Source organism: Lactuca serriola, chromosome 8 (genome assembly GCF_051521515.1).
Source record: "Lactuca serriola cultivar US96UC23 chromosome 8, Lser_US96UC23_V15, whole genome shotgun sequence".
NCBI lineage: Eukaryota > Viridiplantae > Streptophyta > Magnoliopsida > Asterales > Asteraceae > Lactuca > Lactuca serriola.
The window spans coordinates 275012191-275039252 of record NC_136415.1 but is presented as its reverse complement, the minus strand read 5'-3'; the positions used below and the strand labels follow the sequence as shown (position 1 = coordinate 275039252).

At 32.7% G+C, this 27062-nt stretch overlaps 1 protein-coding gene and 1 long non-coding RNA gene across 7 annotated transcripts; one reads left to right on the top strand and one right to left on the bottom strand.

The window, feature by feature from the left end:
- Window positions 1-1827: 1827 nt before the first annotated feature.
- On the bottom strand, window positions 1828-3319 carry LOC145068104 (uncharacterized). The gene is made up of 3 exons (XM_079015089.1): window positions 2704-3319; window positions 2402-2596; window positions 1828-2315 (listed from the first exon to the last, which is right to left on the bottom strand). Exons 1-3 carry the CDS (start codon window positions 3317-3319, stop codon window positions 1828-1830), a joined length of 1299 nt encoding a protein of 432 aa, XP_078871215.1.
- A 4746-nt stretch (window positions 3320-8065) lies between these two features.
- Window positions 8066-12094, top strand: LOC145068991 (uncharacterized). Of its 6 annotated transcripts, none has more exons than XR_013689204.1 (6): window positions 8066-8559; window positions 8861-9766; window positions 9839-9935; window positions 10119-10165; window positions 10318-10465; window positions 10550-12094. It is a non-coding gene; the product is annotated as an uncharacterized LOC145068991 (long non-coding RNA). The 6 variants fall into 6 exon arrangements; XR_013689205.1 differs by having other exon boundaries at window positions 8079-8345; window positions 8508-8948; window positions 9823-9935; XR_013689206.1 differs by having other exon boundaries at window positions 8086-8948; window positions 9738-9766.
- Window positions 12095-27062: the final 14968 nt, after the last annotated feature.

Below are 27062 nucleotides of genomic sequence, written 5' to 3'. Positions count from 1 at the left end.
CAACCCAAAAGGCGACCATGCTACTATCATGTCAAGTACATACCAATTATAGTTATGGGCTTAGACACCTAATTCAACACGGAGAATATTACGATCCTTAACATTTATATTATTTAAAACTTTTGTAACTGTTAAAAATCAAAAAATCGAATAGATATTTAGTTTAAAATTAAAAAAAAAAAACAAAAACAATCAAAAATTAAAAACAAAAATAAATAAAAACACTAGTATCCTAAAGTATGTAGTAAAGGCATTAAAAAAATAAAATATATGAAAAAAGAAAAGATTTTAAAAACTTTTAAGAAAAAAAAACAAAGAAAATAAAAAAGACAAAAAAATAAAAAAGCTGAAAACCAAGTATGTGTGTGTGTCTATATATATATATATATATATATCACATCTCTAGAAATAAAAATTATGTTTAATTAGGGAGAATAATAAGGTTTAAACTCTCAAAACCGTCACCTATAATAATTAATTACATCCGGACGTTTTAGTAGCTGATAACTGAAAGAATATTAGGCAGTATATAAAACTCAGAAAACCCTGTGAAAACCCCACTTCAATTTTTGAAAACAGTGAAGAAATGAGGAAGAAATCGGAGGAATAGTTTGGTGACGATTTTCAGTATTTTTCTCGAAATTTAGGTATGTTCCACAAATTTAGGCTTGTTACTGTCGTTATAAATGTTTGTATACACATTTTACACGATTTGGTTTCAGCTAATGTCTCTATTTGGATCGGTAGTAGTTTAATTTACAAAAATTTAAAGTGTTTAAATTTTTGGTATAAAAGGATAAGAATCATCTTGATTTGAACAAGATTCTGAAAATCTATTCTAACATAAGGCTAAAAATCATCTTGATTTGAGCAAGATTCTGAAAATCTATTCTAATAAATGAAACATAAAATTGTCAAATGTCCATTTTTAGCATGTCTTTTGATATGTGGCATTTTCAATGATTTTTTTATGTTGCTAACAAATCAACTTCAATTCAAAATTTGAAAATTCAAAATCATATCCTAATAACATTCTCGAAATATGTGATAAACTTAACAAATTAATTTATAATTACTTACACACGAGAATACACTAATATTTTTTTTAACATTTATTATTATTTTTGTCTAATATAATTATTTTAGTGATACTGATCGTGGTTTTCACGGGTTATAACCTAGTTATTTATAGATAGTTAATGATAAGAAGTGGGGATACCTAATGATGATTTTACGAATTTATTTGATATTATTTTACGAATTTATTTGATATTATTTAGCTCTGTGAGGTCCAAAAATGGTAGGAAAAAAAATAGAAGTGTTGGGTAAAGAAAAAATGGATTCGGGCTTTATTTGGGCGAGTAGCAAAGGACCATGTTGTAAAAAAAAATGGAGTTGATCCGTACACAACGTTTTTTGGCCATCCACAACAAATTTTTATTAATTGACAAATTTACCCTTTTCTTTATTTTATCAAACTTTATATTTTACCCCCTCCAACTAAATTAATATATTTCTTCTTCCATGTATATAATTTCTTTCCAAAATTTCGTTTCACTGTTTCATTTATTTTACTACATTAGTATGCTTATTGGACGTAATATATGTTTAACTTAAAATTATGCTAGAAACCCTCATCGTAAATTGGTTTACTGTTTTTTTTCAAATAAAAAAGTGTATTATATAATATCTAAAACAATATTTAATAATAACTTCTAAAATAAAGAGATTATTTATATCTGCAAAATTTTTACCAAACAAATTATCAAGCAACCATCCAAAATAAAAAACCAAATAACTATCCAAAAAAAAAAAATTATGACGAATTCAAAAAGAACCATCTAAATCAAATGTATCTAATGAATATACATTTAAATCAATTAAGCTATTTTCATCATCCATTTTATTGCGGCTTTGTGATAACTCTACCGATTCAAATCTTGAAGGATCTCGTGTTGTGGACGTTATTCCTCTTTTCTTTTTTGATTTTGGAGGTCTTCCTTTTGGTCGTTGAATCATGGGCTCAAAAACGGTGACAGATTGGTTCACAAGTTTTGTAATCACTGAAAGAGCATGTTCTTTCTTATTTAAGGGCCACCTTTGATACGTTGAGCGCAACTCATTAAGCAACTCATCGAATCGATTGATGCCTTCACCATGCAAATCATTTTGTACATTTAATGATAACGTGTCAATCCTCCAATGAGGGTGGATTAAATCCAACGAAAAAGTAGTTCCTTGCCAATATTTTATTTTGTGAGCACATGGAAGACCCATAGTTGTAATAAAGTGACCGGTGCACGGAGTTATAATACCTAAAAATACTAAATAATTAATAAAAGTGGGTAAATAATAAAGGTTAAGAAACAATAATAAATGTAATAAAAAATATAAATATTACCATCTTTTGCAACATCATATTGCCTATATATCTCCTTCAAGGCAAAGTGAGAAATATGAGAATGAAGCTCTCTAAAAAATGGCATATTGCAATAGTGAGGAACTTGAAGTTTCTCACTTGAGAGTTTCACTTTAATCTCATTAAATTCATGCTCGACTGCAAGACAAATTTTCTCTTTCACTTCCCTCAAATCTCCTGTAGAAACTTGCAAATATTGTTTAAGTTTGGCATGAGCACCTTTAGCTCTTGATGAAGACCGATTGCCAAAATGCAAGTACTTATCGGTCCAAGCACTAACAAACTTTTCTTTCCAAGGAAGCCATATTTTTTTATGTACTCAAGTGCATCTTTCTTCTCTATATACATTGACTCAAATTCATCCCAATTTTTCTCAAAGAGATCTTCCGTCGTCGAGTATACAACATTATTCCAACTTGACATAAAAATATCAAAATCTTCGGCACGTCCAAAATATTTCTTGCAATTTGCCAATACGTTCTTTTCAATATGCCAAACACATAAAAGATTTGTCATTGTAGGAAAAATATTTTTTATGCCATTCATTAACGCTAATTCCCTATCTGACATAATCACACATGGTTGATTACCTTGTCCAATAATCTCCTTAAATGCACGTAATGCCCAAGAATAATTTTCTTCATCTTCTTTTTCTAAAAAAACAAACCCAGAATAAAAGGATGTATTGAAACATGAAACACCAATGATATCAAGGAGTGGCATGTTATATTTATTGGTTTTGTAGGTGCAATCCATCACAAAGATATCAGAAAAGGCTTTGACAAGTTTAATCGACAAAGGGTGTGCAATAAACAAACGAGATATACGTCCCTCCGAATTATGTGAAATATCATATGTAAAACCACCTTCTTCAAGCTCCTCAAATAATGCGTTAATCATGGGCCGATTCCCTAAATTTTCCTTTCGTATTTTTTTTCTTCACATTATATATAGTTCTAGAGATGGCCGGTAGATTTGGGGTTTTTTGACGTAAAGATGAAAGAATTTGTCTTGGGGGAATTCCAGCTTTGGTCATCTCTTTAACACTTTTTATGCTTTCGGATGACAACTGACTAAACGATGGATGCCCAGATATGTCCGTAGATGGCTCATGGTTATGTGTCAAGTCCTTCACGTTAAATGTCCAAGTGCCATCACCATCAGGTCCATCACTACATTTTTTGCCCACAATCTTGAAAGGGCAATCGATCAAACGAGATGCGGTAGTTTTTTTTCTTTTATTTGCAATACCTCGTATATCTCGATATGAACCGCTCCTGTCACATTGCAAAATCATGTGCTTGTCTTTTCTTGAACCATGAATAGATATCCCATATCCTTTAGAATAATAAAATTCTCGAACACTTTTTAATAAATTGTCACACGAGTCAAATTTTGAAGTAGTTAAATATTCTTTTTCATTCAATTCCATTTATTCAACAAATCTGGAAGTTCAAATCAATATTCTGCATTAGCTAATCAACAAAAACAAAGTGTCAAAACAATAATATGGAACGGTGTAATATAACAATTCAATACACATATATATCTTCTTCTTGAGCACGTGATATTCATATACGAAATACAATATGCAAAACAGTGTAAATCCACTCAAATTGAATATCATAAAGCTTCGTCTATTAAAAAAAGATGTATAATATTGATGATAATTTCATAGAGCACCACAAGAGACGAACCCACCGATCGATGATAATTCCATAAAATTTAGAAAACAACCGTAGACTATTTTTTTTTTTTGGAGTTTTGTTTGTACCTTTGCCGGAAGTGATGACAGAACAGTGGGACACCAGTGGAGCAAGCCGGCAATGGCGACAAATAGGACGGCGGCGGAACAATCCGGCGACGATTGGCGGCCGTGGAGGCTAGAGATGGCAGAATCAATTGTGGGAATTGAATTGTCGTGTGTGGAGTCGTTCGTCTAATACTTAGGTAGGGTTTTTTTAGATTATTTGAGGGGAAGGGGGTAAAGTGTAAAATATAAAAAAGGGTAAATTTGTCAATTTATATAAAATTGTTGTGGATGGCCAAAAATCGTTGTGTACGAATCAGCTCCCTAAAAAAATACTAATAATTAAACGTGGTGATAATAAACAAAAAATGGTGGAAGCCCACCTGTCAAAACGTGTGCATTTCTTTTTACTTTTGAATGGTTTGAAAAAAAAATCAGTTTACTTGTAACAACGATATATTTTTTTTATTCATTATATTAGGTTACAACCCATATAAATTAAAAATTTTATATAGAACAAAAAAATTAATAAATGTAAAAAGTCATTAAATTGTGGATGGTAACAATTAAACGTGGTGATAATAAACAAAAAATGGTGGAAGCCCACCTGTCAAAACGTGTGCATTTCTTTTTACTTTTGAATGGTTTTAAAAAAAAGATCAGTTTCCTTGTAACAACCATATTCTTTCTTTTTATTCATTATATTAAGTTGTAACCCGTGAAAACCATGGGAGTAAGTTAAAAATTTATATAGAACAAAAAAATTAGTAAATGTAAAAATGCATTAAATTGTGGATGGTAAGTAAGTATAACTTTATTTGATTTTAAAAAAAAAAAACTTAAAAGTTCAACATAGACCATTTTATGTCCAACAACCAGGAAAATGTCACCCATTTGCTCATTTTGCCCTCCAACTATTAATCAATAAAGTCTAGCGCTTATCAGTACTACGTGTTCTCTATCCTATGAAACTTTACATTTTGGTTGATAATTTTAAGTAAATTTCCAAAATACCCTTCAGTTATTTGTCTCCAATTAATTAGGTTTCAATTTGTTCATCCTTTTTTATTTTGTTTTTGATACAACATATACAGTAAGGGTCAATGTGTAAACATAAATGGTTCATATGCAAGTCAAAGAAGGTGGAGAGTTGAAAAAGAAGAAAAAAAGATTGTAATTTTGTCATCCATTGATGTCTATAGATAAAGAAGAAGTTATGGGTCGATCAAACGGGTAAATCTCTTCCTGTGTCTTCACTTTATATAAACCTATTCACTCTCTTTACTTTTTTTGTTTTTAATTAGAATGACAATATTGTCCAATAATTCAAATGATCAATGGAACCACAATAAAACCTCTATTTTTTCTTTTTTTAGTGTTTCATATTAATATAAGTTTTCTTTTTTGTTACCTTTTAACATGTCAAAATGACCAAAATAAACAAAAATTCTCAAAATTGTCAAATTGAGAAAAAAATGTTAAAATTGTTATTTTTTAGAAAAATAATTAAAAAGGAATAAAAATTTCAAATTTAACAAATTGAGCAAACCTATAAAATGGTCATTTTTTATACTTATTTAATTAACCAGGAACCATTTCTTTAAATTTTATTTAAAACATGGACATCATCCGTAAGATTTTTTCCCTGTACCAAAACTTAAAAAAAAAAAAAAAAACAACAACAACGAAAAGTAAAAATAGGATGCTATTATATGCAAAAAAAGGTAATAATCACCAAAATGACCAAAAAGGTAAAAATAATCGATTTCACTAAAAATCTTTTACTTTATGTTAGGGTTCATTAGATAAAGTACGTTGCTATTTATTTAACATATGTGATTTAATTGGTCTAAATTAAGAATAAAAAAAATAAAAAACAAATGTACAATAATTTGCTAACCCTATAAACTTTGCATCTTTTCTATGATTTAATATTACTACTAACTAATTTGCGAGTTCCTAAAGCAATAACTATAAAAACGTAAAGTTTGTAAACAAAAATCATATATATCATAACCCTTGGCAATTTGTGAAATATTAGACAAACCAAATAAAATGTATGTGATAGGATTCTCATCATATGGTACACACATGTAAATGTATGACAACGATGGTTACAGTAAAAACCGAATGTAAATTGTCCAAGTAGAGGTGTATTGTACATGAAATGACAATATACTTTCAAACTATAGTTCACATGGGTAAAAATGTAAAATTTTCAATTAACTATGAAACGGTAATTAAAGGGTATTAGAAAAACCAACTACAAAGTTTTTAACTTGAAAAGGGAATTACAAGTTCTATTTAGATAAATAAAAACTAAGAGCCAACTTTTGAAAAGATTTTCCAACATACTTATTATAACAACCATGCACAATAGTACCTTAAAATGTTGTAACAATCGCAAAATATGGAGTAATCACATGGTATAAGAACCATACACAAAAAAGGTATAATGAGATTTTTTTTAGAAAAGCAGTTATTTGTTAGACATGACAAAAAAAAAGTCAATTAAAGCCTAAATTACCACTGGGACCATTTTCTGTCAAACACAACCAGGAAAATGTCACCCATTAGCCTTTATTGCCCTCCAGCTATGAATCAATAAAATTAGTACTACGTGTTCTCTATCCTATGAAACTTTACATTTTGGTTTGATAATTTTAAGTAAATTCCCGAAATACCCTTCAAATTAACTATGAAAAGATAAATAAAGGCATTAGAAAAACCAAATACAAAGTTTTTAACTTTAATATAACAAAAAGTATATATTATCAGTAAAGTAATATTTCAAATAATTAACATTTAAACCATATTACAAATCAATAAAAACAGTGAAAGAAACACAAAAACCAAATTGTTTGATTTAATTACACAAAATCCTATATAAAACACTTTGAAGATTGCAGAACGTAAATGGAAAAGACAAATGACATAAGAAGCCTTGCTCATTCGCAACAGAAACAAAATAAGTAATATTTTTCTAAAATTATGAATTTTGTTAAACTAACAGCCAAATATGTTTAGCCAAATTCATATATGTCGTTACAACCTCATCATATTCCGACTTTATAATGAATGGATTGGAAGAATTTGATGATGATCAGTTACACTTCAAAGAACATCAAAACTGAAATAAGGAATGATGATTTCACAACAGATGTTTTTAGCAAACAGAACTGCATTGGTATTAATGTATTTTCACAAAAAGGTTATAAATTTTGGGTTATGAAGATGAACTAACCAGATTTGTTATGTTGAGACTATGCAAAAATCGTAATATTGAAGATGAGAAAGCAAAATAAAAATTGATAATGAGAATGAATGTTGAAGATGAGAAAACACAATATAAATGGAGTGAGAATATTATTTTGAAATTCCTGATTATTTGGGATTCATTTAAATCTTGAAAAGAGTTTAAAAAAGATAAGATTTGTAGTCAATGAAATTGAACGTAAATTGTTATTGTTTCCAAAAAAAACATGGAATTTTAATTTGAATTTTGAATGTTATATGAATCCGAAAAATGTAGTAAGTTGAAAAAAAATTCAGGATTTTTTCTACATTTATGCAATATTTTAAATTTAATTTAATTTTAGATTTATGATTATATTTAGAAAATGACACGTGGCAGGTTAACAATATAGAAAGGGGACATGTGGCACATTAAAGGTTTTGTTTATTAGAGAAGGTTGATATACTATAAATTCTTAAAATGATTATTGTAGTATATTTCTTTCTCTTTTCTGTTTTGCCACTGAAGTTTAACTTCTGATAAAAGCGCCCCAATAGTTATCTCTTTTCTTTTCCTTCTTATCCGTTTTGGTGGCCGCAGTTTTTCTTCTCATTAAAACGCCCCAATACTTCTCATTTTTCTTTTCCTTCTTATCCATTTTGGTCGCCTTGCCGCCCTCCTCGTTCAGTAGTATTTCGTTTGCTTTTTCTTATTTCTTATTTCTTATTTCTTTCTTCTTTACTCATTCTTCCTCTTCCGGTGCTGTGTTCTTATCACCATATGCACCTCTGCTCTCCACCACCGGCGCACCTTCTCCTCTTTCTTAGTTTTACACCGACTACTTGAATTACAGCGATGGATGAGGCTTTATGGGCTTCGGCGGGCGATGCACACCGTTAATTACTATCTTAAACTTATGTATTACAAACCCATTCTAGGAGGTTTTTTCAACTTATTTTTTCCTGCTTCTCGATGCATAAATATTTGATTTTCCAAAAATATTAGATGATAGTGTTTATGCATCTGTTTGTGACTGTATGTATATGTCTTTGTGTCTATGTATATTCGTCTATGACTATTTGTATGCTAATTTTTGTTCACAGATGCAAATTCCTTCAAAATTGTTCGTACTAATCCTCAAATAGTTTTCATGAGGTAAACATTTGAGGATTGTCTTCATCTTTCTCATAAACTTCAGGAACAGAGACCCAAAAATCCATTTTATGTTTGTCAATTGCAATAACCCTGATCATTAATTCTCTACCTAATTGTCTATAGATGAAAAAGAAATTATCCCTTTGTTTTTTGCAAATTTGGTTTGGAAAATTTAGAATTCATATCAATGTTGAACTCATTTGAATCTTTGAAAGAAATGCAAATTAATTTAATTATGATGAAATATCAGTTTACCTATTTCCTTTTTGGTTATGAGTCGAAGAATGTGCAACTTTTGTAGGAAAAGCACAAAGAGAGCTCGAGCTCTGATATTGATGAAGTCAACGAATGTGAGGTGAATGTTGTTGCTCTACTTCATCTTATTCAAGGTAAGTTGTAAGCCCTAAGTAGAAATTCTATTATATGATATGAATTGATGATTCTGTAGGATGCAAAAGGAAAAATTTATCTTTTGTGAAGCTTAATTATGTATGGGTATTTTACTAAGCTTAATAACTGTTTGATAAAATGATTCAATGAACAAACACAATGTATAATGTGTCTGGTAAGCTTCAAATTTATGATTCTATATCTTATTAGTCTAGCTCTGCTAAAAAAAATTGTGCTTTGACTATCTTTCTCAATTGGATTTCAGTTTCCAACTTCACAGTCGATATGGATTATAACTTCTTTTCAGTAGAAAATTGAACTTTACACTTTGATAGAATAATAATATTGTGTAACTTCATTCCATTTTATCCTGTACTAACATTTTGTTCTCTTTTTACTTTGATTTTGTGTCTATGAATTGAATTTCGAAGTCCTTAGCTTATAATCGATTAGATTTATTAAATTTAGGTTAGTAATCATTTTTAATTACTTTCTGGTTAGTAAGAAGTAATATTTGAATTGTAGAGATTTAATATGTTATATTTTGGTGATTTTTATGTAGTATATCATTATTTTCTACTAATACTCTAAATTTAGTGGAATTTTATGGAAACATCGATTTGTTGGCATGAATTTTTGATGATTTCGCATTCACCCGTGTAACTGTCAATCGTATTCTATTAGCCTCTCTAATTCGGTGTTATTTAATATTATTTTTTGTAAATAATCACTAATGAAATTATTTTGTGATCATTTTAATTATGTATGTCGACATGTTCTTGCAAAAGTGGAACCACAAGCGGTTGAATGAGTCAAGGTCAGACCTTAGAAAGAGATCTTAATACATACTTTTTTATTTTTATTTTCTTACAGTTGGATATAATTGCAGTCGGCTAAACGCCAACTTTTCCATAATGAGACACTCCTATATTTCTTCAGAGTATTAGCCTGTTCACTTGATGGTTCATTTCTTCCTGTGCTTGCTGGTAAGAGAAATTTACATTTAATTTGACTATTTTTCCCTTGCCAATAGTTAGACCATTTTGCCCTTGCCAACAATTGTATCTTTTATGGTTTGTGTTTGAGTTAAAGAGTCTATCTATATATTTGATAAATGTAAGAATTTGACGAAGAAGAAGCTTATGCTAACTGATCAATCTACATGTCAGGTAAGATGCCAAATCACCCATTAAGTAGAACCCTCGGTTACCACAAGGTAAGATAAGAAAAAAATGTGAGGTTAGATGGTAATGTATAACAAATCCCTTCTACCATGATGTTTCTGGTACATGAATCTTTATTTATTTATTTATTTATTCATAATAGGTTCCCTGATGTTGATATTTGATTTTCATCCTGTGGATGTAGGTGGTGTTTTGGTCGGAAAATGGAATAAGTAATCGATTTTGAAAGAATTTGGTGAAGAGTTGCCTGGTGTCAGGAGTTGCTCACTGGTAACCATTAATGACATGTGATGATCTATCCAAAGAGTCATGTGGGGAAGAAATGGAATCATGTAAGTACTATTACTCAATTTTAATAACACACAAAAAAAAAATGAATTGTACACATTGCTTATGCCTAATAACATCCTTTTCAGCCATCACCATAATTCAGGTCTCATTTTCAAGCAACAAATCAACAGTTGAGGGTTGGTATACTTTATTGAGGGTTGGTATACTTTATTGGGTTTTCTTATAGTGGTAGCCGTCCAACAAGAATGGTATGAAGGAATGAATGAAAATTATTCATTCTGTTGCCAAATGGCATGGAATGGACCATTCCGTTCTTCGTATTTTGTGTTCAAAAAATTATTTCCAGCTTTTTATCTTCTAACATTGTTCAAACCATCACCAGCGGCGCAACAGAATTCCTTCTATTATCTTAATATCGTAAGATTGTTGTTCCACAAAATTTGGTTTGCTTAGGTGGTAGGCCTAGCCCAAACAATAGCCGGACCCTATAATTCCATACACTTAAAATAAATATGATAACATGGAGGCCTAATTATTTAAATTCAGAAAAATTGGCCATCTTTTTTACTTTCAAGTGATCGAGGCGACGTTGGCCATAGGGGACGAAGAAAATTCAATATATTTTTGATACAAAAAAGTTATTATCTTATATTTGATTTTTTAGAAAACCATTTATATTTTGAACTATTCGCTTAAACAATCTTTTGTTGCTTTCAAGTATCTTGCTTTTCCATGTTCACATAAATAATCTTTTGCTGCCTTCACATGAACAAGCATTTCATATATGTAATATCCTTTCGCAAAAATTACAATATGTTTTCTTATTTACTACACCCTAAAATAACGAGAAACAAGGCGCAGCTAATTCCATCTTGTTTTGAATTGAAAACTGACATTTTCAAGAATGGTCCCTATAGTCTTAACATTTTGCTAAATTTTTATTAATGTTAGTTTTATTATTAACCTTAAACCATAAGTCTCGATATTTAAATGTTTCACTATTTTGGCTTGATTTTTTAATTTTAAGGGTGAAACCTTATTTTGGAAATGTAAGGCTAAAAAGAAGAAATAAAAATACTTTTACAAAAAAAATATTTCCACCGTTTAGATTAACATAATTGAATAATTATCGGTTGTCCAACCAAGACACATGGATAGTGGAATCAAAACGGACACATATGATATTTTCTAGGATTGTGGATTGTGGCGTGACCAGTTAAGACCTAACGCACACGTTGTGAGTTTTTCGTATTATGTGGTTGCTCACACATAAGTGTTTATCATGTGATTTATATGCATTTTTTAATTATTTATTTATAGTGTGTTTTATGATAAGTATGGTTGTGTGTAAATGTTATTTTGACTTGTTTATCTATTGTGTGTCTTTTTGGGATTACATGTTTAGTGAGAACGGGTGGGCTGTTTAATCGCCGTGAGCATGACGGATGTGTGTGATCGACGAGAATGAGAATTGAGAATTATACTCTTTTTATTGGATATTAAATTTTTTTTAGTACAATTAATAGGTTGTACCAAGAGGAGGGGAAACGAGTCATTGGTTCTTTCTCTGGATAATTAATCGTTCCCCTAAATTATGTCATCAGATGATATGTTTTACTGTATGATTTATTGAAAGTATATGATGAAATTATTTGTTTTTTAGTGGTAGACATGTATGTGCAACACGAACTCACTAGGCCCTAGGCTTACCCATTTAGAAACTTTAAATGTGTGCAACCTAGGAAACTATTTAGCAAGTGGCAGAGAAAAGTCCAAGGAGAATGACTGATCTAGAAGACGACAGAGGAATTCCGTAAAGACGTAACACCCCGAAGTTGTTCAATTGAAGACTTTTTTTGTGGTTCCGCTGTAGTTTAGTCTATAAGTAAGTTCACAATTATCTTGGGAGATGTTAGAACGATTATTTATCATTTAATCGAGATTTGAAGATTGGGGTGTTACAAGTTGGTATCAAAGCGTTTTTTAAGCAGATGAGGTGTTTCCATAAACACTTAAGCTTAGACATAAGGAGCGAGAGGTAACCTAGCAACTAATTTAGACCATATCTTACTAGTAGGCATCATGTCCTCAAGTATATTAGGGAGGCTTACTAGGGTAACACTAGAGCGGGAACATATTCTAGTTGGAGCCGAACTTGCTGCACTCGGAGAAGTACTAGAGATTCTCATAAACCGTACTTCCAGTTGTTGGCGCGGTCAAGGTCGAGGTGGAGGTAGGGGTAGGGTAAAAGGTCAATGTGTCATCATAGTACCGGTACGAGCATAATTGGTGCAACTGAGCTCTAACTCCAATCGACGTAGTGGTCAATCGACGTAGTGGTCAAGGTCGAGATTGCGGACAATGTTGTGTAACAAATACGGTTACTCGAGAATTGTTAATTGATGTGATTGCTTAGGATATGCAAGCTACATAGTCAAATGTAAATGTTCAGGACCGAGATGCACTATAGAATGTGAACGGTGGTAACATGGTTGATGAAGAGGAAGGCTATGGATATAGTATGTCGGTTTCATTTTCTGACCCTAGTGTTGCACTACGTTCAAGGAAAGATGTAAACAACAAGTGAGAGGTAATTGTTACAAGACATTTATGACTTGTAAGCCACAAACGTGTCGTGGGGATGTTGATCCTATCGTACCATCAACGTTGATCACATAGATAGAGGAAACATTTGATACCGGTAAGTGTGAAAATATGGACAATGTGGTTTATGTCATGACGATGTTTAAAATTGCGGCTTTATACTGATGGGGGAGGGTAAAAGTAGTTAGGGTGTCAGATACAACCAATAGGATGTCATGGGACGAGTTTGCAAGAATCTTTAGAAAGATATTTTGTGCTTGAACGGCAATCAAGCAGTTGGAGGAAGACTTCTTGAGACTTGAGCAAGGAAATGTGACAGTGAGAAAGTACACCAACAATGATGAAAGAATTTAATAGCAGTTGCAAGATTTGCTTGATAAGGTTTTTATTTGACATAGTACATCACCATGGGGTGCACTAGTAGTGTTCGTCACGAAAAAAAGAGGGGACAATATAGATACGCATGGATTACTAAGAGTCAAAGAAGGTGTAAGAGCGTTACTAATTATGGAAGGTTAACGTTGTCACTTATTCACTAAGTCGTATGTAAGGAAGGAACCACGTAAGATTTAGTTGATGAGGAGTGATGTAACCTTCGGTTTATTGGGTGGACTAAAGAAGAGTTGGAAAGAATCCTCGGTAGAGGAGAAGTGGGAAGTTTTTAGAATTGTTTGCCTAATATATGATGACACATTTAATGAGGACATGGGTGTATGATAGTTGGGAACATAACGGGTGTGGTGTGACTGGCAGCAGATAGGAATTGAGACATTACTCATTTCCTTGGATATTTAAATGTTTTAAATGTTTGAGCACAACAGATGGGTCATGCCAAGTGGGATGGGAAGCGGACCATTGGTTCTTTCTCTGGATATATAAAATTCTCACTTAAAGTGTGTCATCGGGTGAAATATACTTGCTAGAAAAGTCAGTTATGTTGTATGTTGATGAGATATTTCAGTTGTTTATTTCTGATCAAAACCCTCATTTTATGTCGTTATTTTGGAAGAGTTTCCAACAGGAAATGGGTTCTATGGTGAAGTATGAAATTTTATATGGTAGGAAGTGTACCACTATGAAGGTTTGAGGTAAGGGAGAAAAACATGGTTGGAACCGAGCTCGTTCGACAAACTACCGTAAATTTAGTATTTTGGGAATAACCTCAAAGGATGCATATGAATGACCAAAAGGTTAGACGGTTAAATATGAATCCAATAGTGTTCCAAGTTGGAGTCAAAGACATGTTGAATGTGTCCCCATGGAAGGAAATAACGCATTTTGATAGAGGTAAATTGAGTTTTCGGCTTGTGGACCTTCTTCTAGTTAAGGAACAAGTTGGAGAGGTGGGTTATCAATTGGGCTACCAAGGAAAATACATGGAATTCATAAGATGTTACATGTCTCCAACTTAAGGAATTATCAGATGTTACATGGGAAAACGAAAGAGATATGAAGAGCAAATATCCATATTTGTCTACTTAATTCAAAATCCGAGGACAAAATTTTCCGAAGGGGGGAAGTTTGTGATAACTAAAAAAAATGATATATATTATAATTAACTGAATATATATATATATATATATATATATATATAGGGTTAGGTTATTTTGTTTTGACTATCTATTGTGTGCATGTATGATTGATTCTGGACCAATCATTTTAGTTATTTTAAGAAAGTAATTAATGCATATTACATGTTTAAACTCTCAAAATCTCTCCCTATATATAATCTCTCTCTCCATCTCTCTCTCTCTCTCTATTTATAAAGAGATTTACCTTACAAACAATAAAGTGTGATAAAATAAGCTAACTTATCACACATAATTTGTAGAGCATTTCCATGCTCCAACAATCTCTCCCTAAATTCTCGTAAATGATGAGGGATACAAATACAATGATAAAAGGTTAACATACATAGTAATCAACTAGCAAGTGCGGTAATAAAAGATACATAATGAGAACCAAATGATGAAATGTGTCTGAAACTTTGAAGTGTCTGTGATATCTGAAACTGGGCAATGAAATGTTTGTAGTCAAAGTACTCTAAGCAACAAAGTCTATCATCTCTGGTGTTGAAGAGTGAGATTCCAATCTATAGATGTGATCAATAAACCAAGCTGATCAACTTCAAAAGTGTACCAATAACTCTTGAACTGGACAGCCCATAATCAAGTCACACTTTGGTTTCAAAAGTCTGAAACATCTCTAGTACTCAAATCATAATATACCAAAAATTCTTCAAAAGAATAACCTGCTAAAACATGAAAACATCCTGTGGTAGAGTTGGAATAATAAACAAGTCGGGATACAAGAATAGAAGATGCAGTGATCCGCCCAAGGACCAGACTTCAAACTTCAATCTATCATCATGTCATCGGTTTGACTAAACAAGTAGATGATAAGCCAAGATCAATTAGCATACCGCATACTAAATGACCTCCTTTTCCCAAGAATCTTCAAAATCCATACTCTGTAAAAACATAACCAATAATCTGGATGCTTATAATTTTATCTCCCTATTTTTGATAATCAGTTCCAGGAATATCAAAATAAATAAATTAATCAGGATGGAGAGTGTTGGATACCAACAGTTTTGCATGCTCTCCCTAGATGTATGAAGGGTCTTGATAAAACACAAGACGGAAAGTATATTAATACTTCCAAGGTCATAAGTAGACGGTTAATTCTGTTGCTGAAAACTACTCGAACAGGTACCGTAGTGACAAATAAGAACTCTGCGTACCCAAACTGCGGTGCTGAACCTCCTGAAAGCGGCTTCAATAAATACTCTCCACTTGATCAAGACACATGGTTCGTCAACCGAAGATCAAAAGCGACAAGTCATAAAAGGTATTCGTAGAGCGAAGACTGCAAAACAATTTTGTTGATCAGATGCAACTGCGGTGCCAACTTTGCGAAGAGGAATATGATGTCTGACTGCGGTATGGAAGATCATTGGTTCTAAGACACTGATCCAAGGAATGTTGGTCAACGGACCTTGATTAAAGGGCAATCATCATGGAAAGAATAATATCAACAAGAAGTAATCTGTCATGACGATCGAAGCTTGAATAAATATCCAATAATGAACTCTTTCGTGAAGACAATAAATCGAGTCTTGAAAAAAGGATTCTTCACAAAAGTGCTTCGGATCATGGGTTGCAGTGGTAAAAATTGGTGTTAAGAAAAATACTTGGTTTTAAAAAAAATAGTTTTTTTAAAAAAAATTGGTGTTAAAAAAATAATTGGTTTTTAAAAAAATTGGTGTTCGAAAAAATTGGGTTTTTAGAAAAATAAATGAGTGAAAAAAATTGGTATTAATAAAAGTAACGGAGTGAAAAAAAATTGGCTGAAAAAAAATAATATTGAAAAAAATGGGTTGCAGTGGTAAAAGTAGGATAAAATGAGGTTTTAAGAAGAGGGGAACAGTTGTGAGGAAGGTTAAGTAGAGGAGGGAGGAGGGCTACGGTATTGAGAAGGGCTGAGAAGAGGAGGAAGGATAACGAGGCAGAGATGAGAGGATATATTGAGGAGGGTTTGGGTGAGAGGAGTTGATGTTGAGGAGGTAATGGCTACCGAGGACGTGAGGTCCCTGGTGAGAAGGATTGGATGAGAAGAGGTCTGCAATGAAGGTGGGTAGGCTGCGGTATGTGAGGCTTTGAAGCAAAGAGTGAAGGGGATTGATTATCGAATATCGAAGTCTTCAGTGGGTTAAGAGGGTCTACGAGGATTAGGGAGTGGCGAGGAGATGGGTCTGTAGCATGCTTGGCGAGGAAAAACATGGAATAGGTAGCGACTGCGAAAGGTGTTCGGTGTGCGGTGTCTGAGAGGGACCGCAAAGTCTTCGCATGGGAGGACTTCCAATAGCTCTTCGGTATAGCGCAGAGAGGAGTACAACAGAGGTTGCGCAAGCATGTGCTTTCAGCAGACCTCAATATGGCTTAACTCCTCGTTATGGATTTGGCTTCAGTCAGGTTTTAGGTCTTCGGTGCTAAGCACCGAGGATGAGAGGGATGATGACGAAAAATGCCGTTTTTTCATGAAAATTGATACCGAAAGGGCTATTCTATAACTTCGTGTTAATTTATGGATATGCTTTCTAAAACATGTGAGGATAAGGTGGGGTGTTGCGAAGAGGAAAAAGTGGCAGAAAGTATGAGAGAGAAAGGCAAAAAGTAAGGATAAGGTGTGGGTTTTAAGTAAAATTTAGGGTGTAGATTGCATGTCACATGTGAATTGTTAGGAGGGTATAGGAAGACTTAATGGTGAAGTAAAGACATGCATATGTATCATTATTTTAATATAGCAAAAGAAGCATACCTCTTGTATCCATAATATGATCTTCAAAGGTTTGCAGATACTTTATCCAAATATCAAGTCTTCACCAAATATCCATGATATTTTGTCTTCATTCCAAAGCCACAAAAGTTACTGGAGTAAAATCTTCAAGTGAGGTAAACAATAAATATCATCTTTCTTCTTCTTTTTTCTTCAACAGCAAGATCAACGCTTCTTAAACCCAGATTTTCAACAGAAAATTGTAGCAAGTAGCAACAACAATTATTCTTGAAAGCTTGAAAAAGCTTTGAATCAACACTTCAAAAATCGAAAACTTATCATAAAAAATTTCCGGTTGCAAACCCATAAATTCTTGTATGAAAATCAAAATATACAAGATGAAAGTAGTTGATCGGGAGTCATTCCATTGAAATAATCGCTTAGATCTTCAACGTACGAATCTGATACCAATTGTAGTAGCCCATTTGTATGATCGACTAGTTGCGGAATAAAAGGATCTTGATATTTAACAATAACAAAAATATAAATGAAGAACATAAGATGAGTAATCAAATGATATTATGTCACACCCCCGAACCAGACGGCGGAAAATCCGATGGCTCGCGTGACTTTAATTGAATACCATCACAATGAATATACATGAATCATAACATAAACGTCACCATGCATCAATATATTACAACTGGGATTGTTCACATCAAGTACATTGTTTACATTTCACATTCATAACATAAATTGTTTGAGTGCTTTTAACAACATAACATCCTAACATTACTTCATATTACTCTTCCGCTTACCTGTTATCTGAAAATACAAGTTATTTTGGAAAAATGTCAACATATGAAATGTTGGTGAGTTCATAAGCAATGTTGTGATAAAATGATTTGTGTAGTTTGTAAAACCCAGAAAATCCGATATTTTCTAAAAAGACTTTTGTTTATCAAAGTGTGAGATCCATAAGTTGATGCATGAATGATTTCAAAAATATATATATATATATATATATATATATATATATATATATATATATATATATATATGAAGGTTATTTTGTATTATAGTTATAAAATTTCGAGCGACTAGTATTGAATTCCCCGGAAAACCCGATGTTGAAATGTATTCATGATTACTTATTTTTGTATTGTCTTAACGAATGAATATTCATTAATCCAAATTATATATCGTCCTAATTTTGTCTACTTTGAATTCCTGTAAGCCTTAGCGAACAAAGAGAAGGGGAGCATTATGTCCCACTACTATCGTAAGTACCTTAGGCTACCGTGGATGCAAAACACACGATGGTCCAACTCGCACTTGATTATTGTGACGTTACTAGCTTTTCTAACGAGACACTTTGGCCCACTAGCACATAAAAGCTATTGAAAGTCTTTTTATAAAATATTGGGTCATTGAATGCCCAATAACATATAAGCGTTATCTCTTTGGGTCCAAAGATCATGTTGGTGGGTTTGCAAGGCCCAACAAGCAAGATTTGAAACTCATAAGCCCAAAGTTTGTAGATTTACTCATTGTAGTCATCACGTATCTATTGAATTGTTTTGATTTAACGATTGTTGTTTTGTATTGATTCGAGACCGAATCAATTCGTTGATAACGATATTTGGTGTTGAATGTGTATTCGTTTTCCGTTTTGTCGGTAGTCGTGGATCTTGTATTTTGTCTTAATGAATTAATTTGTTTAAAAGTAGAATTTGACCTTTTCACTACCTTTCTTTTATAAAAATAACACTGTTAGTCCTTTATATAAAAGAATTTCATTTTTAGTCTTTAAAACATTTTCTTGACACTTTTTTATCATAAACTTGTTGAAAAGACAGTTTTAACCCAAAATTTATTTTGTTAACAGCTTTAGCCCTTCCAGAATGGTATTTCTCGGTTAAAACCCCATTTTCTTGCAACTTTTATAGTTTTGGCCCAAAATCTAAAAAGTTTACATTTTTGATCCTTTTTGGAATTGAAAAGCATTTTTGACCTTGGAAATAGTTTTATTACACTTCTTATCCCTTGTTTTGCAGAATGTTACAATTCAGCCCCTTAAAACTTCTAAATTTCGCAATTATGGGCTTATTGGGCCGAAAAGCCCATATTTAGCCCATTAAGCTAAATTTTTGCATTTCAAGTCCTTAGAAAATTCTAATATTCAGAAAAATGATTATATAAATTGTTTTAACTCTTTTGACCCTGAAGAAACCGTGAATTGACATTTTTTAACCCAAGTTTTGTATTTTTGACAATTTAAGCCCTAAAATGGGTTTTATGTTAGAATATGTTCCTCATAACCTTATAAGATATTTTTCTTAACTTGTTTAGTGTAAAATAACTTAGATTATGTTTGTTTCCTTTCTCATTTCATAGATCTCGAATTAACACCCCTTTTGGTTACATATTTGTCACAAAAACACATAAAATCACACACATACATGCATAAAATCACACATAGCATACACATACACATAGATCTACACATTTTCTTGTATTCTCCCCCATAAAACATATGAAACCGAAAAAATAGGGGTATGATGTGACAACCCAAAGTTATTCCGTTACATTACCCGTTACCGTTAACGGAATATTCCACTGTATAAAAGTTCCGTTAATAAGAGGTTGTCAAATAAATAAATGTTTTATTTATTTATGTTTTATGTCGTTATAGTCGTAATAAAGTAAATAAAAACACTTAAGTTGCATTTCCTTTTAATTGGAAAAAGTTAGTTTTTATTATTACGACCACTAAATCGGGTGCGACCAAAAGCCCCGTATAATGGCAGTATCGGGTAGAATCCCACTGAGCCCCAACTCCAACCCCTATATAAGGGTGAGTGGAGTCCATTGGAGACTTTTTACACTCTCCCCACTCTCTCTCTCTCTACAACCTAAATTCGAGCCAAAAATCGTCCGTTTCGAGCCCCAAAACAAGTAGGTAAACTATCCTAACTCGTTGTATAACTTATCTAGCCTGAAATTTCGAGTTTAAAACATAAAATAGGGACATAATCATGTGTTTACGGCCCAAGAACACTCTTGGGCCGTGAACACCATTTAATGGGGTTTTTAAGCCCCCAAACCCCTCCAAATTGCCCCTAAGGCTTAGATATGACTTTTAGGCTTATATATTCGGACTTAGAACACCTTGAAATGAGTTTATGAAGAGTAAACATGAGTTTACTGCCCAAGAACATGCTTGGGCCGTAAACTCCTCTTCATGGGGAGTAAACTCAAGATTTTGTGCTAGAAATGCCCCAAACACCCCCCTATGGCCTTGGAAAAATACCTTGAAGCAATACCAACATTGTAGAAGCCTTAAACTTCAATAAAACTAGGGGAGTAGGAGTTCACGGCCGTGAACTCCCATAGGGGTGGTTCATGGGCCGTAAACTCCCAATTTATGCCTAAATGGTGCCCTAAACTCCCCATTTGACTTGGAAAAATGCTTAGGAATTTACCCTCTACCATTTAAGACTTGAAAACACCAAAAGAATGAGTGTATAGGATCTTACGGCCGTAAGCACCCTTGCTTAGGGCCGTAAACTCCTCAATGGTCCATGTGAAGCCTTAAATCCATTCATACAAGTTAGATTTGGACCTAGCAAAATTCCACGATTGATATTAAGCCTTTACACATCCTAGAACACTTTCACCATGAGTTGACGGCCGTAAACTGTTGGATTAGTGTCTAAGTCCATAACTATTTTGGTATGTACTTGACCCGATGGTGCATGGTCCTTTTGGGTTGCCTTCACCAAAGCAACTTGATTGGAGAAATAACTAGAAAGAGAGGTTATTATGATTTATTAATATGTTATAAGAATAATATATTAAAGGAGAAATCATATTTGTTTAATTAATATTGGTCAAATAATTAATTAAGAATTAATTTTGTGATCAAGTATAATTAATTAAACTAGAGGGGCTGAATTGTAATTATGTGATAGTTACAAAATAAGGTAAGGATTATCTTATTAATAGGTTGGACGAATTTAAGGTGATAAGGCCTTAGAATTCGACTAGGATAAGGGTTTTCAAGGCTTATCTTATGGTTACTTGATGGGCAAGCAACTAGATAAGGATAAGGACTAAAACCCTAATCTCTACACCTATATAAAGACCCCCAAGGCTCATGAATTCGTCCATGCCTTCCCAAGAGGTCCTAGAGACGAATTCTTATACCTCCCCTCTCTCTTTATACCTTCTCCATTTGCTCTTGGTGTTTGTAAGCCATTAGAGGAGTGACACTTGTGACTCTAAGCCTTCCAAAGTCAATTCAAGGAGGAATTGAGATTGTTATTGCTACATAACAATCAAGGTAATATCCTAAACCTAATTATATGTTAATATCGATTTCCATATGCTAGAATTAGGGTTTATAGTCTTGGATTCAAAGCATGTACAATAGAGAAACCTAGATCCAAGCATTAGGGTTTGTATGAGCACATAGGATGTCTTATGACCAAAACCCATAAGTGGTATCAGAGCCTAGACTGGTTTCAATTGTATTGATGCATTACATGTTCAAAAAAAAATTCGATTTTTGATGTTCTGGAGGCTGGACTCGCCGAGTCCATAGCTGAACTCGCTGAGTCCATGCAGACTCGACGAGTCAACTCGTCAGATGGAGTATATCTCGGGATTTCTTGCCGTTTTTGCTTTGGGATAGTTACCTTATCATATTAGATCAATATAAATTCGACTTTATGATATATTTGACTATATTCTTGATCTAATAGAAGATATTTATCAATTAATAAGATAATTGTTTCCTTATGTGATAATTGATTAATTATTTTGACTAAATTCATAAATTGTTTTGCAAGAAATCATTAAATAAATCAAATATGGATAATTATGTGATTAAATGTTAATTTAGATTATTTGTTATTTGATCCTTGTTGTTATGAAAAGTTTCATATTTTCCCCTTTAGTTTTTATAGTTTAAATTTGAACCCAAAAGTTTTGTTGTTTTGAAATTTAAATAGTTAAAACCCTAATGTTTTGAAAAAGGTTTCAAAACTTGCCCGCAAGTTTTGGAATTTAAATTTTGATTAATAGTTTAATTTTGATGTATATTTAAATTCTAAACCCTAATGTTTTTAAATGTTTCAAAACTTGCCCTCAAGTTTTGGAATTTAAAAGTTGATTAAAAGTTTAATTAGGAGTGTTAAATTCTAAAAACCCTAGTATTGTTTGAAAAGTTCAAATTACACCCTTATGGTTTTATTAATTAATTAAGGAGTATAATTAAAAGAGGTTTAATAAATCCATAAAAGTTTAGGTTTACAATTTAATTGAATTAAAAGTATAATTGTTAAATTAGACCACCTAGTATTTTGAAAGTATAAAATACACCCTATACTATATATAACATTAAAAGTCTAACATTATATATATGTATGAGTAAAAGTCAGTCTTACTGTTAGTAGGCCTCATTCACGAAGCTGGTCTATAAGGGGTGTTTAAGGAAATTGCCTATAAAATGGCGATTGAATGGGTATCCACTCTTACCCACCGCACTCTTGACTAGTGGAGGGTCGTTAGCCGAACGGGTAGGATAGGAAAAAACCTTTCATTATAAGTATAATAAAGTACAAAAGTAACTAAATATTTTAAAAATTCCCAATCTTAGTTACTTTGGCAAAAGTGAATTGATGCAATTCCATGAAATTACACTTTGTGCCCTTGCGAAGACGTTAGTGGAGCGTGTGTGGTTAACCGGCACACTAAAAGGTTCTAAGCAAAGGTAGCAAAGGGTGACTCAATGTTTGTCATAGTTCGGTGGAGCGTGTGTGGTTTACCGGCACATCAAATAGGTGACTGTAACATGTGAGGGCACCATGTAAGTTTGCATGGTTATTTACACCCGCTTTGTGATCCTCGGCATCCCAGTCACAAACAAGAGGGGCATATCGAGATTTAAGCATGCCATTGAAAATTCAATGAATCTCAAAGGATCTAGGAGTTTTCATAGATTTAAAACTTAAATTTCTTTTTCGTTTTTCGTGGTGGAAATTAGTGAATCGTCATTCACTTACCTTCAAATATTCTGCAATTAGGGTTACGACATCCCTCTCCCGAGTTGTAGAATATTGTGTTGGGTCCTAGCCTTAGTATCTCATTTGGGTGATTTACTAAGGACTCAATCAATCAACTAACTTGAATTTGTTTTTCTCCCGTTTTGTCGATGTCAAAGTTCGACAACTATGGTCTTCCCAAATCCCGTGGAACATGCATTCCACATGAAGATGATATTCCACGATTCAATCGAGGAACGAGAAATCATGCTTCACTTCCTCCTCCTCCTCCTATTGTTCTCCCTAACCCACAAGATCGAAGAATTGAAAGGTTCAATATCACTAAAGCCCTATTGGAAATGAAACATGAAGATGGTAAACTCGTGTGTGCCCACGTTCTAGGAATGAAATCACACATTGATAGGTTGATAATGTTGGGTGTGTCATTCCCAGATGAGTTGGATGTGAATTGGGTTTTGCAGTCACTTCCTGAATCATATAATGAGTTCAAAAGAAAGTATTATATGATGGATCATGACGACAACCTCATTGACCTAACTTACATGCTCATTGCTGCTGAATCAGAAATGATTTGGCGAAGCAATTGAGCGTATTTGTTGGGAAATTCAACCGACCATGCTTCCAAGGACGTTCTAGGAGAACCGACCTACGTTTGCTGCCTAAAGAAAGGGCGTTGGATACAAGTCTGCCCAAAGAACCTGAAGATTCCAGAAGATGGGAGAGTCAAAGAGTATGGCTGCGCTTCAGGTAAAATCCAATATCTAACTCCATTAAGCTCCTATTCATTAATTCTTAATACATAATGTGATAAGATTGCATTTGAATGTTTTACAGGATCGGTGAAAAGAAAGGAAGCTTGGTGAAAGAGCAAGATGAATCTAATCACAAGGAATGGATCTTGATCGCATGGACTTGAAGATTAGATTTTGAGCTTAGATAGTTATGATAGAGTTGTTAGAAATTTTTTCTTTTGAAATACATAGTTTTCAATGGATTTTGCATTGTAAGGACAAATGTTTTCCGCTGCTTTTATAAATAAAATAAATTTTGACTTATTTATTTATTTATTTATTTCCTTGCAATGAAATCGTTATGAAAATTGGTGTATGCATATTTATACAACAAATGGATATGATTCTTATTTATGGTGTTTATGGAAAAGTCGAGAATTTACCAAATAGGGAGAGTTTCTCATCGCCCAAGTTTCAATTGGACATAAATTTGGAATCACGCAACTTGGTTGCATGATGAATGAGAAAGTTCATATTTGGAAATTAGACTAATTCATTGACAAAGTGTCAAGCGAAGGACTAAGAGATCGAGCACACAAAGTTGCGTGTTGATCAAGTTCACCATAAGATTAACAAAGATATTCGTCATGATTTACTAAAGGTTTAGTAAATGTGATTATACTCACAAGATTAAGTGTAATTCTAGATTGATTGGAAAAAGTTTAAATCAATAGTAGAACGAATAAGAAGAATCAAGTAGGCAGAAAGATAAAAGTTTCTCCATTCTAAGAAGAAGGGAGAGTACCTTTGATGCTTTATGATAGGTCTTAGTGATTTAGAACCATATCTCAATTGATCCTCTAAGTGAGTCTTAGTACAATTTTATGTCTAAGAAGAGGAATCAAGAATTGAAGAAATGGTTAAATCAAGAAGTCAATCATACTTCGTTCTAATAACAAGTCTTAAAGTTAAGATTGTGACAATGAGTGAAAAGTATTAAAGGTTTATAACATTCATCAAATGTGGAAAGTTGTGATGTCTTGAATAAGACAAAGACCAACTAGGACCAATTTATGAAGTGTTTTGATAAAAACTACACTAACTCTCGAATATTTGTCAAGAAATGGTTATTGACAAGAGAATCTTATATGTCAAGGAGTCAGTGGGAGTCTTAATGGTCTTGAAAGGTTTCAAGAACAAATCAAATAAACCTTATCGATCATCACTAGCACACGAGTTGAGGTTTACAACCTATCGTGATGACATTATTTTGTTTCTGTGCCAATCCAATCGAGTTAATTATGCATGTGAGTTCTATGAGTTCTCATTTTGAACGCATAAAAGGCAAAGCACCTTAATCGATGAAAGGTACATTGATAGGAAAAGGTGAGCTGCTTAATTACTTGGAAGACGTGGTGGGCAGCTGTGCTACCATAAGGCAAGAAATCAAGATTAAGAAAGTTCGATCCATATAAGTTTGAATTTGTCGTAAACCTTGGTTTTAACAAATTCACATGGATAGGAACACATACACCGTTTAAATCTAAGTGTCATAAGATTTCCTCCTTCATGAAAATGATTGTGAGGAAATGCTTTCACTAAGAAAGATTTTAAGAAGATAGTAATTGTAAAATTGCATTCTTGAATTCAATCATGGTTACGGTATCCCTTTCCATAATTTGAATTGTGAGGTTTGGCAATTAGTCTTAATAGTTTAGACACACATATGAACTATCGAAGGCAAAGGTGTATAAGTTCAAGAAGCCTTGATAAAGGATTATCAAAGCACTAAGTATTAGAAACATGAACTTAAGAAATTCAATAAGTATTGTTTTCTGAAAGTTAAGATGTTTATGAATACATGTCGAAGCTAGTGGGAGCATAAGTGTTATGTTTTATAATAATCATCATGATAGTGGGAGCATAAATGTTATGATTGTATGATTATTAAGGAAAGTATTGCAAGTTGGCAATATTAATTATAGAAAACAAGAGTCATTCTTTGCAAAGTTGCAAGGATGAAATAGTTGTTTTGCTATAATTAAGGGAGAGAATATTATTCTTCATTTCAAATCTAAAGGTTTAGGTTGAGAAATGTTAATAAATTTAGTCAAGGGTACATAGTGTGTTCTTAAAATTTCGATTATGATTACGACATTCCTCTTCACAATTCGAGTTTTGAGAACATAGCAAATAAAACATTATGCGTCGTGTCCCATACGCTTCGAGTATAGGATCGATTGCAAATGCTTTAATGTTTGACCATTCTAAAATTTTCCAAATGTCGAGCACATTTAGAGGGAAAAGGGACTAGAATTGGTTTCGACTAAAATAATTAAACAACTATCAAAGGATAATCCAAAGTTTGACGAGGATTGGTCGCTTGTGAGTAGTTGGAAGCATGGTATTGAATGGACCATATCGACCTTATTAAGAATGAGTTGTCATATGGAAAATATAGAAATGTTTCCATATTGGATGGACCATATCGACATCATTACGAATAGATAAGATTCTATTAAGAATGAGTTGTCATATGGAAAATATGGAAGCGTGTCCATATTGGGAATTGAATATTGAAAATCTATGACTAGATTAGAAACTTTTATGCAAAAGGATGTTCAAAGGAATGTTCTTTGAGTGAGAGACATCATATCTAAGGAATTGTATTATAACAATCTCCGATAGAGGACTTTGTAATATCATTGACAATAATCTTTGTGACTTTGGTGCAGTGATATTATGAAAGGATCATTGCATAAAGTGTTAGATTCTAGCATATTTTATAAGTAACAAAAATTTGATATTCTCACACTTATGAAAAAGGATTTGGAGTTGTGAAATGAGTATGATTGGAAATGTGTTCAATGTGATCTATTTCACAAAGAAAGAACCATAAGTAAACATTGTGTGCATGCTAGGAGCATGGGACAAGTGTAATAATTCACGTAAGAAGT